At 37.2% G+C, this 15810-nt stretch overlaps 1 protein-coding gene across 1 annotated transcript in view; it reads left to right on the top strand.

Annotated features, from left to right (window-relative positions):
* Positions 1–15810, top strand: part of Itga4 (integrin, alpha 4 (antigen CD49D, alpha 4 subunit of VLA-4 receptor)) — a gene marked incomplete at its 5' end in the record, with an annotated part of 80760 nt that overhangs the window by 39483 nt on the left and 25467 nt on the right. Inside the window, 3 exon segments of the mRNA XM_013512527.1 lie at positions 938–1092; positions 11642–11791; positions 13803–13879. Of these exon segments, the coding sequence (XP_013367981.1) occupies positions 938–1092; positions 11642–11791; positions 13803–13879 (382 nt within the window).

Below are 15810 nucleotides of genomic sequence, written 5' to 3'. Positions count from 1 at the left end.
AGAATATTGTTACTTCTAAAACATATTCTAAGAATTATGTAAAATTTTAAGAATATCACTTATGAATTATTGCTCCTGTGTAGTGAGGGCCAGCAGATTATTAGATTTAGCTTGCTTTGCAAAGAACCCATTTAGGTTTTGGAAATGGCTCTTACTTTCTTGGTATTTGAAACTTTTCCATTGTTTTAAATTTTTATTTTTGCTTAAAGATGTTGTTTAACAAGTGAGTATTTGCAAAATCAGATCTGAAGTAAACCCTGCCAAACCAAAATGGGGACAAATTTTTAAAAAATTTTTGTACAAATTGTGAGGTCCAACTACAACAAAAAAATACAAAGAGAGGACAAATAATCAGGGAAATAGGACTAAAAGAAGAAAAATTTAAGTAAACTATTTATATAGATGTGATTTATAAATGATGTGTTCACTTTATATATAAAAATATTAAAAGAAAAATAACAATCCTTTCAATCAGAAACAGAAATATGTAAATGAACCTAATAATAGATGAAGTTAGTCATATAACCACACAAAATAGGTTAATTCCAAGTGACATTTGAACACAAAACTCTACCTGTATACTTCCATACTCAGTACAGACAAGAACTCCAAGCTAATTTGAAATCTTATTCAAAATTTCTGTTAATACAAATTTTAATATTGTATGTTTTGAAACTTTTATGCAGAGGAGGATTAAGCAAGTAATTAATGGTGTCAATGCTATTAATAACAGAAACCTAGAGATTTCATAAATCTTATTTATAAAAATAATTTTTCAGATTTATATGTTGAGCTCTCCTCAGATTTCAGGTTAATTTTTCAAATGCTTACTAACAGAGAAGTTAGGTTTCTACAATGTTTTATGTAACTATTACCAACTCAATAAATGCATGTAGAAGGTTACATATATTAACTGCAACGTCTCCATCTTTTGCAGTTTTGCTTTATAACATGAGTTTGGATGTGAACAGGAAGACAGAGTCTCCATCAAGGTTTTACTTTTCCTCAAATGGGACTTCTGATGTAACCACAGGAAGTATAGAAGTGTGGAGTGGAAGAGTCAACTGTAGGACACATCGAGCATTTATGAGGGTAACGTAGCCTCGTATTTATTAATGAGTATGGAAACTTCAATGTTGTAATAGATTTCTACTCTATTACTTTGGTACCTGAACTATGACTTCTTGTTCTATGAATATGGAAACTTCAATACTATAATAAATTCTTACTCTATTACACTGGCATCTGAACCAGTTAAAATGTTTCACAAACTCCACCTAAATGATTCAAAGTCCCCTATGAGCAGGGTCACTACTTCACATTTAGCACATTCGATTGTGTTATTGCTTTGAAAGGTTTGTCTTTTCCTTTCTGTACTTGCAGTTTCTATGCCCCTATTATCTACTTGCTCGGAAATGTACATGTTGAGTAGCTTTGCTGATCTCTGTATGTAGTCCATAGTATTTGGGTGCAGGGACTGGAAGGACAGACAAGTTGGTTTGTTTTCCAGATGAGTCCAGTGAAGCAGAATCCAGCGTGACTGCTTTTGGGGTACGTCCCTCTCTCCTTGCCAGCTTTGTCAGTGATGTCAGTGCGAACTTGCACAGTTGTGGCGTGGTAGGGATTATGTCTGTGGGCCAACATGTCAGCTTTTATGATGGTTTGGGGTACATCCTGCCAAAGTACAGCTGATTTCATGTTTCTTTTACTAAAAGACTCACACCCAAAGTGATCATCGTGCTCCTAACACTGGTCAAATTTTAGCATCTGAAACAATGCCAGATCTTGTTCATTACAGAGTAGTGTACTTCATCAGAAAATCTACTGTTGCAAAAAGCCCAACTATTCTTAGAAGCTCTTTCTGGGATTTCAAATCATAGCCTCAGCCTAGAACTTAATTTTCTCCTAGGTACTTACTCCAAGCAAACACAAGTAAGCATCAAGATCCCAAGGCACTGTGCAAGGCTGGAGCAACAATCCCTTGCTAGTTCTCTTAGTGGTTTTTATTATTCTACTGTAATAAAGCTAGTAGATTGTTCAGAGCCAGAAATATAGAATGATATCAATGTAACCATCATTTATATGCTAGAAATTCAAGAGGTTTTTTCTTCCCATCCTTCATTGATGTGGTTTTACTTAGTCAATTTAAGAGACAACTACTAGATCATTTTCAATGCAATAAAAGCACCAACATGAAATGTTCACAAGGTAACACATTGTGTTGAAGTTCCAAAAATGACAGCAAATTGATCTGGTTTGTTTACTGTTATTCTTGGCATTATTCATAGGAATAAGGGATCATTCAAATTGTACATCTTCAGTGTCCTAAAGAATATAGTTTCACTAATCTGTAGCACAAATGTCAGTGCAGAGGTTTCTGTGTTCTGTTGCACATATACTTGTAGTGCTGCCTTATTTTGATAGTAAGAAGATGCAGACGTTAGCTTTGGGCCGTGTATGGTGAATATTACACACTAGCACTTAACACAGTATCCTTTTCCCTTCCTAATTACCTGCTGTTCTTTGGGACACTTTTCAAGCTCATGTAGAAAGGCAAAGGCCACCACATGTATCTCATCTGCAGCAAACCCAGGTGGATCTGGGAAGCACCAGCTGCTCCAGCCTTGAGTTCTGCCCAGGAGCTCTAGCTGTTTCCTAGGCAGAGGTGGAACCATTATGGTGCCACTTTCTCCCCTTCCACAAGGGCAGCAGCCTGAGGCACGCTCCTGCATCCTCTACTGAAAGCAAATTCCTGCATCCCCTAAGGTGTCTCCACCTCCAGCGTTGGTATACAGATACATTTCACTGAAATGCCCCTTCAGGGAGAAGTGACACCTGTTAATTATGTACCTGGGCTTATAAGCCCCAACTCTCAGAAGCCTCTCTGCCTGCTGCTTGGGCTTGTTTGACTTGTGTGGTTGTCCCCATTGGTCATACTAGTCAAGCTTAACTTACCCAGTCTCAATTCTGTAGATAGTCATTAAGTATCTGTGTATTATCACTGAATGCAACATAAGAATGACTGCTTTCATAGAATGTTTAATCCAGTGAGACAATAACATGATACAAAAGTAAGCTCTATAGTACTCTAAGGGTGGTGAAACCTGGAAAAAGGAAAGCAGGGTGCAGGAATGGGTGGCATGCTTGGGAGAGGAGTGAGGGTGCAGTATGAACAGGGTGGTTGCTACAGGCCTCACCTGGCAAGTGACATCAGAGGAAGAGCCGAAGGAAGTGAGCAAGTTGTTATGTAAGTATCTAGAGCAGAGCTTCTCAGCTCTAACATGCAACAGTGATGCCTATATGGCTTCTTAAAACCTGATTTGCTTGGTCTTGGATGTGGCTTAGTAGTTGAACAGTTGCCTAGCATGTGTAAGGCCCTGGGTTTAATTGCTAGCACCACAAAAATCAAATCAAGCCCACCCATTGCTGGATGCTATCTTTGCAGCCCTGCCAAAGCAGGACTGGGTAGGGCTTCAGAATTTTCAGTTCTACTAAGCTCTCAGGTGACATTGATGCTTCTGGTTTAGTAAGCATACTTAGAGAAGCTCCCTTTTAGGAGCAGAGCGTCACAGTAGGAAGAGCTAGGTGTAAAAGCCTCAAAACAAGAAGGTGGCTGCTTATTTTAAGGAACAATGGGGACACAACGACAGCGGAAAAATGGGCAAGGCGAGGAGAATAGTTGGAAAAGAGTCAGATCATATAGAACGAGTGGCTTTTTCTCTGAGAGAAAAGGGGTCTACTGTAGTTTGGAGCCAAGAATTTATCTGATCTGACTTCAGTGGGACAGGCAACACTCTGGCTGCTGTGTTGAGAATAGACAGCAGGAGACCTGGGTTTGATGCAGGGAGAAGGGGGCACCGCACCAACCCAGGTGAGAAACGTGTGCAGCAAAAGTGGTGATGATGGATAGGGTGCGAAGTCATTGCAGGCAGACTGGATGTGATTTGGTGAGATTGGATGCCTGGCGTTGAGAAAGAGGCTCCACGCTGACTCCAAAACTCTTTAGCCTGAGCAGCTACAAGTGTAATTTTTATCAACTGAGATAGCATGATGCGAGAGAAACAACTTTTGGGTGGAAAATTATGAAATTCAGCTGTGGACCTGCTACTAGAGAGACCTGTGGTACCTGCAGGTGAAATACACTCATCTGGAGTTGAGGAGAGATGTGGAACTAGAAATATAACTTAATCTATCTTTGGCATATGGATGGTTTCCAAAGCTGTGTGGGATCACAAGGAGGCAACCAGTACTATCTCTGAGGTGCTACAGCACAAAGAGTTTATGCACAAAGAGGAGAGGGCTGTGGCGAAGAGAGGAACCAGCCAGGATGGAGGGAAGACAGCTAAGTGCGGTGCCATCATGGAAGCGAGGAATGTAAAGTGGAGAAGGCAAAGGAGTGCATGATGACGCTTTCTGTGCTGATGCCTAGTTGAATAAGATGAGAACTGACCTTTGGACCTCTCAGTGTGGATGCCGTTGGTGATTGTGACAAACGCATTTCAGATAAGTAGTGGGGAGAACAAAGGAAAGGATTTGGATGCAGAGGGTTTTTCTTTAACAAAAAATTTACCACAAGGATGACTAAGGCAGTGGTGTTCAGAGTCAGTAGCTGAAAAGAGCAGTGGACGGAAGAGCTCCTATCTTTCTAGAAAGGAGAAGTATCAGAATGTTTCTAATGCACACAGCATGTCCCCGTACAGTGAAAATTTTGTGATGTAGGTGCGAAGAGAGAATAGCTGCAAGGCAAGATGGGTGGGATTAGCTGTACAAGTGAGAGGAATGGTTATGTAGCTAGGCACATGGGTGATCTGTTTTCCTGCTTGCAGATGCTGGGTGGGTGTGGTTGTGGGGACCGTGGGAGTTCTCTGCTGGTTGTTTTGATCCTCAGTGGAGTAAGAAGCAAAATCAGTAATAGTTTTAGGGATGGAAGAAGTAGTGTTTCAAATATGGGAAGAAGAAATAATTATCTAGAACAAACGGAGAATTAAACAGTACCTTATGGCTGTCAGATTGTGTTGCTCTCATGGTCATAAAGTGAGTGTGATAGTGCAGCTTGATTATTGATTTGACTGGCTTGAGAGACTCTTCTGGGTTTATCTGGGTGGGCCGTGGGGGTGGGACGTTGTCCCTGGCCTCTTCCCTTCTCAGTGTCTTTACAGTCCTCTGGTTCCTGGCTACCTTGAGATGAGCACTTTCCTACTGCATCTCTTCCACCATCCCATTTCTGCTTTGTAGCCGGCTAGCCATGGACTGAACCTTTTGAAACCAGGAACCAAAATGAAACTTTTCTCTTTTAAACTGTGAATGTCAAGAATTTTGCACTAGCAACGGAGAGGTGGCTAATACAGTGAGATTAGTCAATGTGTCTGTGCTTTATTTCCAGTTATGTTCAGTCTTACCATGGATGTACACGAAGAGTTTCTATTAACCAGGGCTGTGGTTTTTCCAAGAGAGGAAAGCAAATGAGGGGCAACAAAGTTGGAAGAAGAGACCATGAATTTTAAGCAGGTTAAAGAGGGAAAGAGGACATCAAAGGGCGAGAAACAGAGAAAAAAGTTGAATTGGAAATCCCTCCCCATCAGCAGATAGTTTGAAGTGAGTATTAGAGGGAGAGAGCTGGAAAGAGCTCATCAATAGTATCGTATATAAAAGTCCTTGGAGATGTGAAGATTAAAGTAAAGAATAATTTTTTAAAATTTTTTGTATAATCCCTTGATTATTTCATATAAATGAAAACCTTTAAAACCCACTTAAATATTGCTAAATCTCATTGTATTATTTGATGATGGAGGGCCAGGGATATAGTTCAGTGGCATAAGTGCCTGCCTGCCAAGCGCAAGGTCCTGAGTTCAATCCCCGGTACCTAAATAAATAAATAAATAAATAAATAAATAAATAAATAAATAAATAAAACTTATGATGGAGAATTTGGCTACCTAAAAAAAGTACCCAGAACTCATTGCAAAAGGTGAGCTTCTATTACATCCTTCTCTTTTAATCACAAGTTTCTATTTATGATTCAAGTCTTACTTTCATGTTAGAAATTTTAAAAAAACATATGACAGTTTTAGCACTATAATGAGCATCTACATTACTAGCATGTAAATTTTCTGAATGTTTCTGGAGAGTGTTTATCTGGCTGGCAGGTGCATCCTTTTCTCAAATCTACTCAGTCTATGCCTCATAATTAAAACAGTATCACATGGGATTATTTTACTTGATCAAGATTTGTCCCAAGTAGAGATTTTTTTGTTCCTGTTTGTTTTGTCTTTGCTTTTAGCTAAATCCCACTATAATTTGTTTATAATTACACATGTTTTAATTTTTGCTATTAAAGCCACAAAATTACTGGATTTTACTAAAAATGAACCTGAGCTTTAGATTTGAGAGTTTATAAAAAGGTTTCTTTGACATAAAGGAAATAGTTAATTTTTTTAATAGCACAGGTGTTTTATCTATTGCAATCTTTCTATTGGCATTTTTCCCTCTGTAACAAGATGTTTTCCTATCCATGTAAGCATTTGAAAAAGTTTTCCTGCAAATACATAACTTCATTAGAGCTAGGAGATTTGCTAGCAGAAGGAGTGATTTTTGAAGCTGTTTTGAGTTAGGGAAACCCAAGCAATAATTTGCAGCAGTTTTTATAAATGTTAGCGAAGCATGGTAGGACATGGCCATTAACATTTCCATAGCTGATATTTCTTGGTTGATCTTGATGGAATCACAGCATCAAAATGCAACTGCCACTGGAGGAGAAGGGTGCCCTTTCAGGTAACAAATGAAGCAACAAGATCACCCATCAGTAGCATTTCCATTAAAGCTAGAAATACCTAGCCTAGATCCTGGCCCAGGAATGCCCCTCATAAAAATTCTGAGATCAGTGAGTTGCAAGGCTTTACCTGTTGCACTAAAATCATGAAATCAACTTGCCTAGCTATGTAGCAGGTTATTTTGTCCTTTTCATTGATTTACAATTTCTGAAATACAGAGGGTTAAAGTCTTTATGTAACTTCTAAAATTCACCTTTTTGAAGATAATTTCAAGGAAATAAATGTGTATTTGATTAGTAAATTTTGTATTTATATTCTTGTTGTCCCAGTTACTTATATTGCCAAGCAATAGATGTGCATATTTTAATGAAGTGTCATTTGTTCCCAAGCATTTATTTTTTAATAAAATTATTTTTATTCATCCATGTTCACAGTATATAATATTTGTATTCCCTGTATGGAGTTGGTACACATACTCCACACATGTTCATTTCTCTTTTCAACCCCTGTTCCTCCCCTCCCCCATCTCTTGATCCCCTTCCAACTGGAGAAAGATCTCTCTCCCTACTTCATATTATCTTTTATTTTGGTCTTTATATTTTAGGTCTCTCAATGCAAGAAACCATGCGATATTTAAGCTTGTGTGTCTGATTTTTTTTCACTCAACAATATGGTCTCAAGGCACATCCATTTCCCTACAAATGACTTGAGTTTATCTTTCTTCATAGCTAAGCAGTTACTTTTTAACCACAGCACACTGTATACTGATCCCTGTATGAATGCATAACTCTTTAAAAATTTAAGTGCAAGAAAACTACATGAGTACATTGATATGTTATTCTAGAACTGAATTTATTATTGCAACACATGCTAATTCTTTCTTTTTAATTGTAAGGTCTTTGGAGCAGGATATTATCTTTCACATATTTGTATTCCTGTCTTGTTAGAGCTTGCCAATTCATTACAAAGGGCAGAGATCCAATAAATATTTAACAGATTGATGGATGCTGTATTCTTTGTACCAATTCTGAGGGGAAAATCAGAGTATCTTCTCTTGGTATAATGCTTAGGGCATCTGTCTTGGAAGGAGTATCTTTTCCCAGGAAACTACAGGGCTCAGATGCTGGGTAGTTCTTTACACTTCAACTAAACTTACTAGGTGAAGTGATTGTAGTTTCAGGTTATGGTGCTGGTTCAAGTTTCAATCTATGCCTTAGTTTCACCTTCCTCCCTTCTCAGCCCTACACTGGCACCAGAGGGGCATTTTAAAACCATAAATATGGTCAAATTTTTTGTTTACAATCCTTCTAGTATGTATGTTAGCGCCTCTGTAGCCCATTTGAGATGTAGATGAGGTGGCTGTCCTTCTGCCTTCACGTTCAGCATACCTGTTCCTCAAACACATCTCTGTGGATTTTTGGGCTGGAGACTGTGACATAGGTACTGACCTTCAGTTGTGTGTTCCCAGACCTTCCTGTACACAGGAGACCCATGAAGATATATCTTCAAAAGTTTATGCCTTGGCATCGTTTTTCATTTACTACTTTGTAAACATTTTGGCACCATGCTTTAAATTGCTGCCATACACAAAAACAGTAGGAAGACATGGGCCTACAGGACAGCTGTCAAATTGGCCAATGAAAGTCAAGGAAGAAGGCAGACTTTGTATAATTTTAGACATGTGCTTATCTGCATCCTTATGGGTGCTCTGTTTTATGTAATTGTCCATAAAAATGTGGCATGGAATTTTCATTATTTTTAATAGAATAGCGCATCACCATCCAAATTAAAAAAAAAAACTTTAAGCAAATCTGTTTTCCCTCCCAAATACTTAATTTGTCACTTTAAGACAGTTTTGACATTACAGCTTTTGTCTTTAGGTGGAGCTGTTAAAGTTAAATATGTGTGAATAACTGTCAAATGCGATTCTTGCAAGAGTACACGTACATTTTATATATTGCAAGAAAAGCATAATTAATAGCTAATTAGGATAATGAAAGTAATATACACCAGATGTAGGGAAGACCTTGTGGAAAATTAGTATGAATTAGATAACATGTGATTTGGTCAAAGCAAGCTTGTTGAGAAGAATTAAAACAGTGGACATGTGGAGGGACAATCAGTGGCTGTCTAGCTCCTATACCTAGGGAATAATTTAATCAAGTTTGCTATTGTAATACTCAGGGCTTCAAGCTGTTCCATTTTCACAAGTTGATAACTTGGGATTTGGGCCTTGATTTGCAGCATTCCTATATGGTCAAGGTTTCCTGTTGAAATGATCACTTATCAAGTAATTTAATAAAGGCATCTCTATGCAGAAGGATAGAAAAGTAATCAGACTTTGAATACTTGAATTCAGCCGCTAAATATTCTAGATACCATTTAAGTAAAAGAAGGCTAATACTTATTACATCATTCATTTTCTGTTTAATGTCCATTGGTTGGCAATAGTCCAATGTAGCTATTCCTTGCACATGTTCAGTGGCATTTCTAATTTTAAGAAACAAATTTAATAATTCCTTGGTTGTCATGTATATATATATTTATATATAATTATGACTTTTACTTTATATACATTGTCACTTAATTGTCACAGCAGTGCATAAGCATCCTCACCGTCACCATTGTCCAGGTTTTTGGATAACTAAACCATATGTAGACTAAGTAACTTGTCCAAAGTTAGGTAAATGGTGTATCCAAGATTTGAATGTGAATTTGCCGTCACCATCTTTTACCCATGAGATACATATGCTGATAATGTTGTAAGAAGAAACTTCGATCCTTATAATTATATAAAGACAGGATAAATGCAGTTTCTATGTGGTATGGGTCATTTTTAGTTCACTGATTTTTACCAAAAGTTTGTAAATGTAAATAACAGAGCAATAATCTATACAACAGCCATTTTCTCCTGTCCATGACAAATTACTGATTGATAGCTTTGAAAATAAGCTGTTTTTATTTGCTTTTAGGCAGTGATATTTCAGCCATATTCCAATCCATAAATGACTGTAGAGAAGCAGAAGCCTTATCCACTGACATTTTTCAGTGGGAGGTCTGTCAATTGGTGAGTCACAGGTTTACCCTGAGGAGCTCATCAAGCATAGACATAAGCCTCAAGTGTGGTTTAAGATAATACATCTACCCTGGCTGAACACTCTGAAGTGTCTCTTACATGGTCAAGAAGGACTTTATTGAATCAGTTCTTTAAAATGAGAACCTGTAGATTGGAATGGGCATATGAAATATGGAGTTAAATTGAGCTTTAAATTTAATTTGTTAGTATGAAAGACATTAAAGTCTGTGACCAATTCTTCAAATTATCTTCTGGGTATAGTAACAGTTTTCATAGCCAGGAAAATGAAGACTGCATGAATTTTCTACAGTACACTAGTCTGTGGGTCGGACGATGTTTGCTGATGGTGCATTGCCCTCTTAAATCCTAAAATCATTTCTGCTTTTAAGTTTTGTGTCAGCATATCTTATTGCACACAATTTGTCAATTGGATTTTTATATAAATACCAGTGGATTACTTTATTTGTAAAATCTTACTAGCCTACCCTCTAAGATAAAGGGGAAAGAATCACTTTATTCAGTGGCTTTAGAAACCACATTTCTGTGGAGAGAGAATGCTTTCTAAGAGGTACATACCGTATTTCATATCTTACCTGAATTCCATATGTTTTTATAAACTAGAGATTTGAGTCCACTAATCTAGTGAAAAGCTTATTTAATTAAATATTGGATGCTTTCAAAGAGGAGGCTAGTAAATAATCAAGTGAAAAGATAATAAAATCATTTTTATAAACTCATGGAAAACTTCTTTTAAAGTGAAAAATGATTCCTGCCTGGAAGTAAAGACTAAAATATAAGAACTGCCAATTCTAGTAAACTTCAGTTGTTTCTTTGGGGAACAAGGACAATAAATTTAAAAATTACTCAGATTATGCTTTTCATCACATGTCATAAGAATAGGAATAAAAAGCATTATATAGAAATTAGTAATATTAAATTTAAGAACGCCACTCTGAGCAGAATAGATCGTGAATGGGTTATAATTCCTGTGTAATTAATAAATATGTGCAAGAACTCTTTGTGAAATATAAAAGGACAGTAAACCTAAGAGAACAACTCATAATAAAATTCAATAAACTAAGATATAAAATAACATTTTCATATACTAGCCATATTCTGTTAGACATTATAGAGGGAAATGGTCCTTAATGAATAGCAAAAAAAAAAAAAAAAAAAACCCTTATAGAAAAAATGAAGTCAACTGAATCATACTGAATCCAACTGTGAGTAAGAGAATATAATTTAAATGGACTAAAGTGTTGATTAGAACTTTGAAACAGTATAGAGTTTATAAAATTTTTTTAAAATGTTTGTATTATCATGGAAAATTATTTTAAAAAGCATAGAAAACAGCATGGAAGGGAATGTGCCGAAATACATACCTTTGCAAATACTATTAGTTATAGTTCTTCATTTTACAGTATAGTTTTTGTATTTGCTATAAGAAACATGAATGCTTCTGTGCTGTGTAAAAATATGCACATCAAAAATTTTTGGTGTGGTTTTGGGGATTGAATCTGGGGCCTTGTGCATATTAGGTGGGTGCTGTACCTCTGAGCCACATCTATAGCCCTACATTCAAACACTTCTTTAGTAATTTAGATGAAAGATACAGACTGGCTTTGGCTTTCATGTATCATGTTTGACCTTATTCTGGGAAGAATTTTATATATGTGTGTATATATAAGGCATGAACATACATATCCATGCATATATGTGCATCTATGAATATATATATATATACAAGCATGAACATGTTTATTTTTGTTACTCTTCTGGTTTGTAATTTCCTTAGAAAGATGTGCGGGACATCCTCACCCCAATCCAGATTGAGGCTGCTTACCACCTTGGGCACCATGTTATCAGGAAGAGAAGCACAGAGGAATTCCCGCCCCTGCAGCCAATCCTTCAGCAGAAGAAAGAAAAAAACATGATTAAAAAAATGGTAATATTTTCCTTCACTCAGAGGACTATGTTACAGGACTAGAGTGTTATTTAAACTATGGCATAATTCTGAAGAAATGAACTTATAGGTCTGAGTCCTTTTTAAAATTTTTTATGGGTATTTAAGAAAACGGATTTATGGCATGCCCTGTTCTCCATGTCTCTTTAGTTTTTATATTCCCTTTAGGATATTGAACTGAATATTTTTAAATATGCATTTAGCCACAATAGTAGCTTCCCATATATATAAAATGTTAATTTTCTCTCTCTGATGCTCTGCCAGTGAAGACAATGTATTACTAGAGAAAAGCATAATGGAAGTAAGTTGCATTCTTGAGTTAGTTATTCGGTGTCTTTATGTGAGCTCAGTTTATCTTCCTCTTTCTCATTTGTCTCCTTTCTCATGGTGCCTCTCTTTCACTTGCCCTATCCATGGGTCTCTTCTATCTTATTATTCCAGTTGCCTGTCAATTCTATCATTTATAACATATATACTTAAGTAACACAACATTTTCTCTTTTAAAAAAATGTTACCACATTCTTTTCCGCCACCTTCCAAGATGGGTTCCAGCTGAAGATGATCTTGCATTTCATGTAGTGACTGCTTTTTTAACATTCTCCCAAAATGTTTGTTTCACTGATGGTGCATTTATTAGCAGGAGCTCCATGGTTCAGACCTTTACTGTCCAGCTATGTAAAAACAGTGGGTTTCGGCATGGAAAAACATGCATTAAAATGCATGCATTAAAGTGAGCCACAAACAGAAGAGATGAAAGGGATAGGTAAACTTCTAGTTCATATCCTGTCCAGGCAAAGCGGCACTTAAGCCACCTTTAATCACCACTATCCTTGAGTTTATCATCACCGCTGCCTGATCTAGAATACTAGGGGCACTTAAAAGTTTAGGGCATATTTTCTCTTATTCATATGAAAATATTTATGAAAGTCAGTGAGGATTTTTTTTTCTCTTTTATTTTCAGCTTTTAAGAACAACTAATTTTAAACGTCTTGATGACATCAGTCTTGCAAGCATACAATCCAAAACATTGGCAATATGTAGTTGTATTAATCTACATTTTGGTTCTTAAGAGAACTCACTTTCAAGTAAGAGTCACGGGGGAAATATTACTCATTTGATCATATAGAGAAAAATGTATGCCTCTTCTCGCTGAACATGGGCCATCCGTGGTCTGGCAAATTTACAGTGCTCATGTCACTTGCGACTTTCTGCGCCTGCTTCTCCTCTGACTTCCTAGATTCTCCCTTTTCTGTATTTCCCCCTCTTTCACCCACTCCTGTCATTCTTCTTTCTGTTTATTGTTTTTCTTTTGTCCTCCTTATCCTTCAGATCTTCCCATATATCTTGTAGCATCTGTGGGTCCTACTTCAATGTTCAGCTGAATCAATTGTGGAATCCTTACAGTAAACCACCTTTGAATTTTGTTCTGTGTTTGCTCAAAGTGAAATTTCTCAATTTCTATATTTAGGTGTTTTCAATGAATGCAAAATACTGTCCTCCCATCTGCAATAATTAAATAAGTGCAATGCTTTTGTATGATAAACAAGATCAAAATATAGCACCAGAAAATGGAAAGGAAGTTGATTAAGAACATCTTGGCAGCTGATATTCTCCAATTATCTGCAGAGTGCCTTTAATTTAACTTTTTCTCAAACCTCATTTCATTTAACAAATTTAGGCTTTAGATTTACCTCCTGGAAGAATTAAGTTTCTGGGCCTTGGATGTAGCTCAGCAGTACAGTGCTTCCCTGGCAAGCGTGAGGCCCTGGGTTTGATTCCTGGTACCAGAAAAAGAAAAGAACTAAGTTTCTTTGGCTCTGCAGCCATGTCATCTGAACCCACTAATTCTCAAACTGAACTCTTAGGGATGGTTAAAATAATTCCAAATCTGACATATTAATTTGGTCTTCCTCACATATCAAAGATGATTTATTCTTCACATACAAATATATCTACTGATTGAAATAAAAATATTACCATATTTTGTTTTCAGATAAATTTTGCAAGGTTTTGTGCCCATGAAAATTGTTCTGCTGATTTACAGGTTTCTGCAAAAATTGGATTTTTCAAGTAAGTTTACAATACTATTTTTTTTTTCATTTAAGAGGACATAATACATAAGTGTACATGGGTTCCAAAGATAAAGGGAACTAATCTTTGAGAGTTAGATTCATTCAAAAATTAGAAAAGAATAATGTTGTACTGAGAGTGGTTATATATATTTTCTATTAGATTTGGCTAGTAGTACATATTTTATATATACACACATATATAAACTCATAAATACGTATTATGGTAAGTATGCATTCAGGGATTGCCACTTTTCAAAGAATGAGTATATATGAACAGGTAAGTGTTATGAAACATGTTTTAATTCTTTATTAATAACGCTGAGGCTATATCCAGGTGTAATTGTGCCTTGGAATACAGTATGTTTTAACATTCATCAGGGCTTGTTAATAGAGTTTGGGGAGCAAAATGAGCTTTCACTGTACAGTACAAAGCCTAGTTTACCACTCAGAAGACTGGTTGTATCATTCAAACTGATATACAAAACAGCGCATGTACAGCAACTTTGAAAAGAAAGAAACCAACTTTCTCATCTAAATTCGTAGGAGAGAAAAACAGTGTGTGTGTAACGCGGTTAGCGTAACATGCAGCACATAGTGAGAACTAGCTACATGGTGGCTGCGGTGTTCCTTGGTGCTGGAAGACAAGCTGTAATTTTCTGTCATTCCTTGATCCCCTCTATGGAAATTGCTTTGCACATCAGAGGGAAGATGGGAAGGTGAGGGCCGGAGAGGTTGCCCAGTTGCAGTTGAAGGCCAGTTGCACATGGGGAGGGGCAGAGGGGGAGCAGAGGCAGCAGCAAGGTTGGCGTGTGAAGCTGGGTACCTGGCTAGGTGCAGGTCAGGAGCGTCAGAGGAGCTCATGCAGGCAGGCTTGGACAGTGCCCTCTCCTGCTCCTTCCCTGCCTTTGACCCCCACACTCGTGTCTCTCCATGTGTAAATACACAGCTCTTGAAAAATACATGAAAGAAATCTTCACTGGAGCCTGCCTGTTCCCAGTATTCTCTCCTCCATCATTTATTCTGTCATTTGACTGCTGGTACACAAACAGGAAACATGTTCCATTAATGACCAGTGTGTGATGCCACATGCTGGGATACAAAGTGGTAGTCACTATTTTGGGGTTATGTCGTAGGGTGCCAGTCTAGTTAATTTAAGTATAAAGTCCACTTGCCACTGGGGTGTGTTGGTGCATATCTATACTGCCAGCAGGCTGAGACAGGAAGGTGCAAGATCCAGCCCAATCTGGGCAATTCAGCAAGAACAAAACCAAACAAAAAGGCTGAGGATATTGCCTGATGCAGAGACCCTGTGTTTATTCCCCAGTACTGCGGAAAAAGAAAAGGAAAGGGAGGGGCTGAGAGGGAGGGGAATAAAGGAATGAATAAATTACCAACCAAATACTGACTAGGTAAGGCTCTGTTGGTATTGCCTAAGCCAAAATAGTTCATTTATTTTCTACCATATGTCCTTTCCCTTAGTTTCACTTTCTACAGTTTTCAGTAACCTGCAGTTGATTGTGATTTGAATGTAATAAATTAAAAATTTCAGAATTAATTCATAAGGTCCAAGTTGCGCGAAGTTCAGAGTAATGTGATGAAATCCCTCTCTGTCCTACTCTGCCCTGCACTGTATACACTACCTGCCATGTCAACCTCTTCTTTGTACCTGTCCTGGTTATAGGATTAACCATTGCAGAATCTCAGTGCTTGGGTTTGAGTAATCTCATTTGGCTTAATTTTGGACCCCAAGACACAAGTAGTGATGCTGGTAACTTTATTGTAGAATATTGTTAGATTTTCTTAATTATTGTTAGTTGTTTTTTTTTTTTTTTTTACTATGAACAATCTGTGAAGTAAACTCTGTCATATGTACGTGTGGAAATATCATGGTGTATACATAGGGTCTGGTCCTGTCTGCAGTTCGGGTAT

Source organism: Chinchilla lanigera, unplaced genomic scaffold (genome assembly GCF_000276665.1).
Source record: "Chinchilla lanigera isolate Chin_1 unplaced genomic scaffold, ChiLan1.0 scaffold00002, whole genome shotgun sequence".
Taxonomy (NCBI): Eukaryota; Metazoa; Chordata; class Mammalia; order Rodentia; family Chinchillidae; genus Chinchilla; species Chinchilla lanigera.
This window is presented reverse-complemented; position numbering and strand designations above follow the sequence as displayed.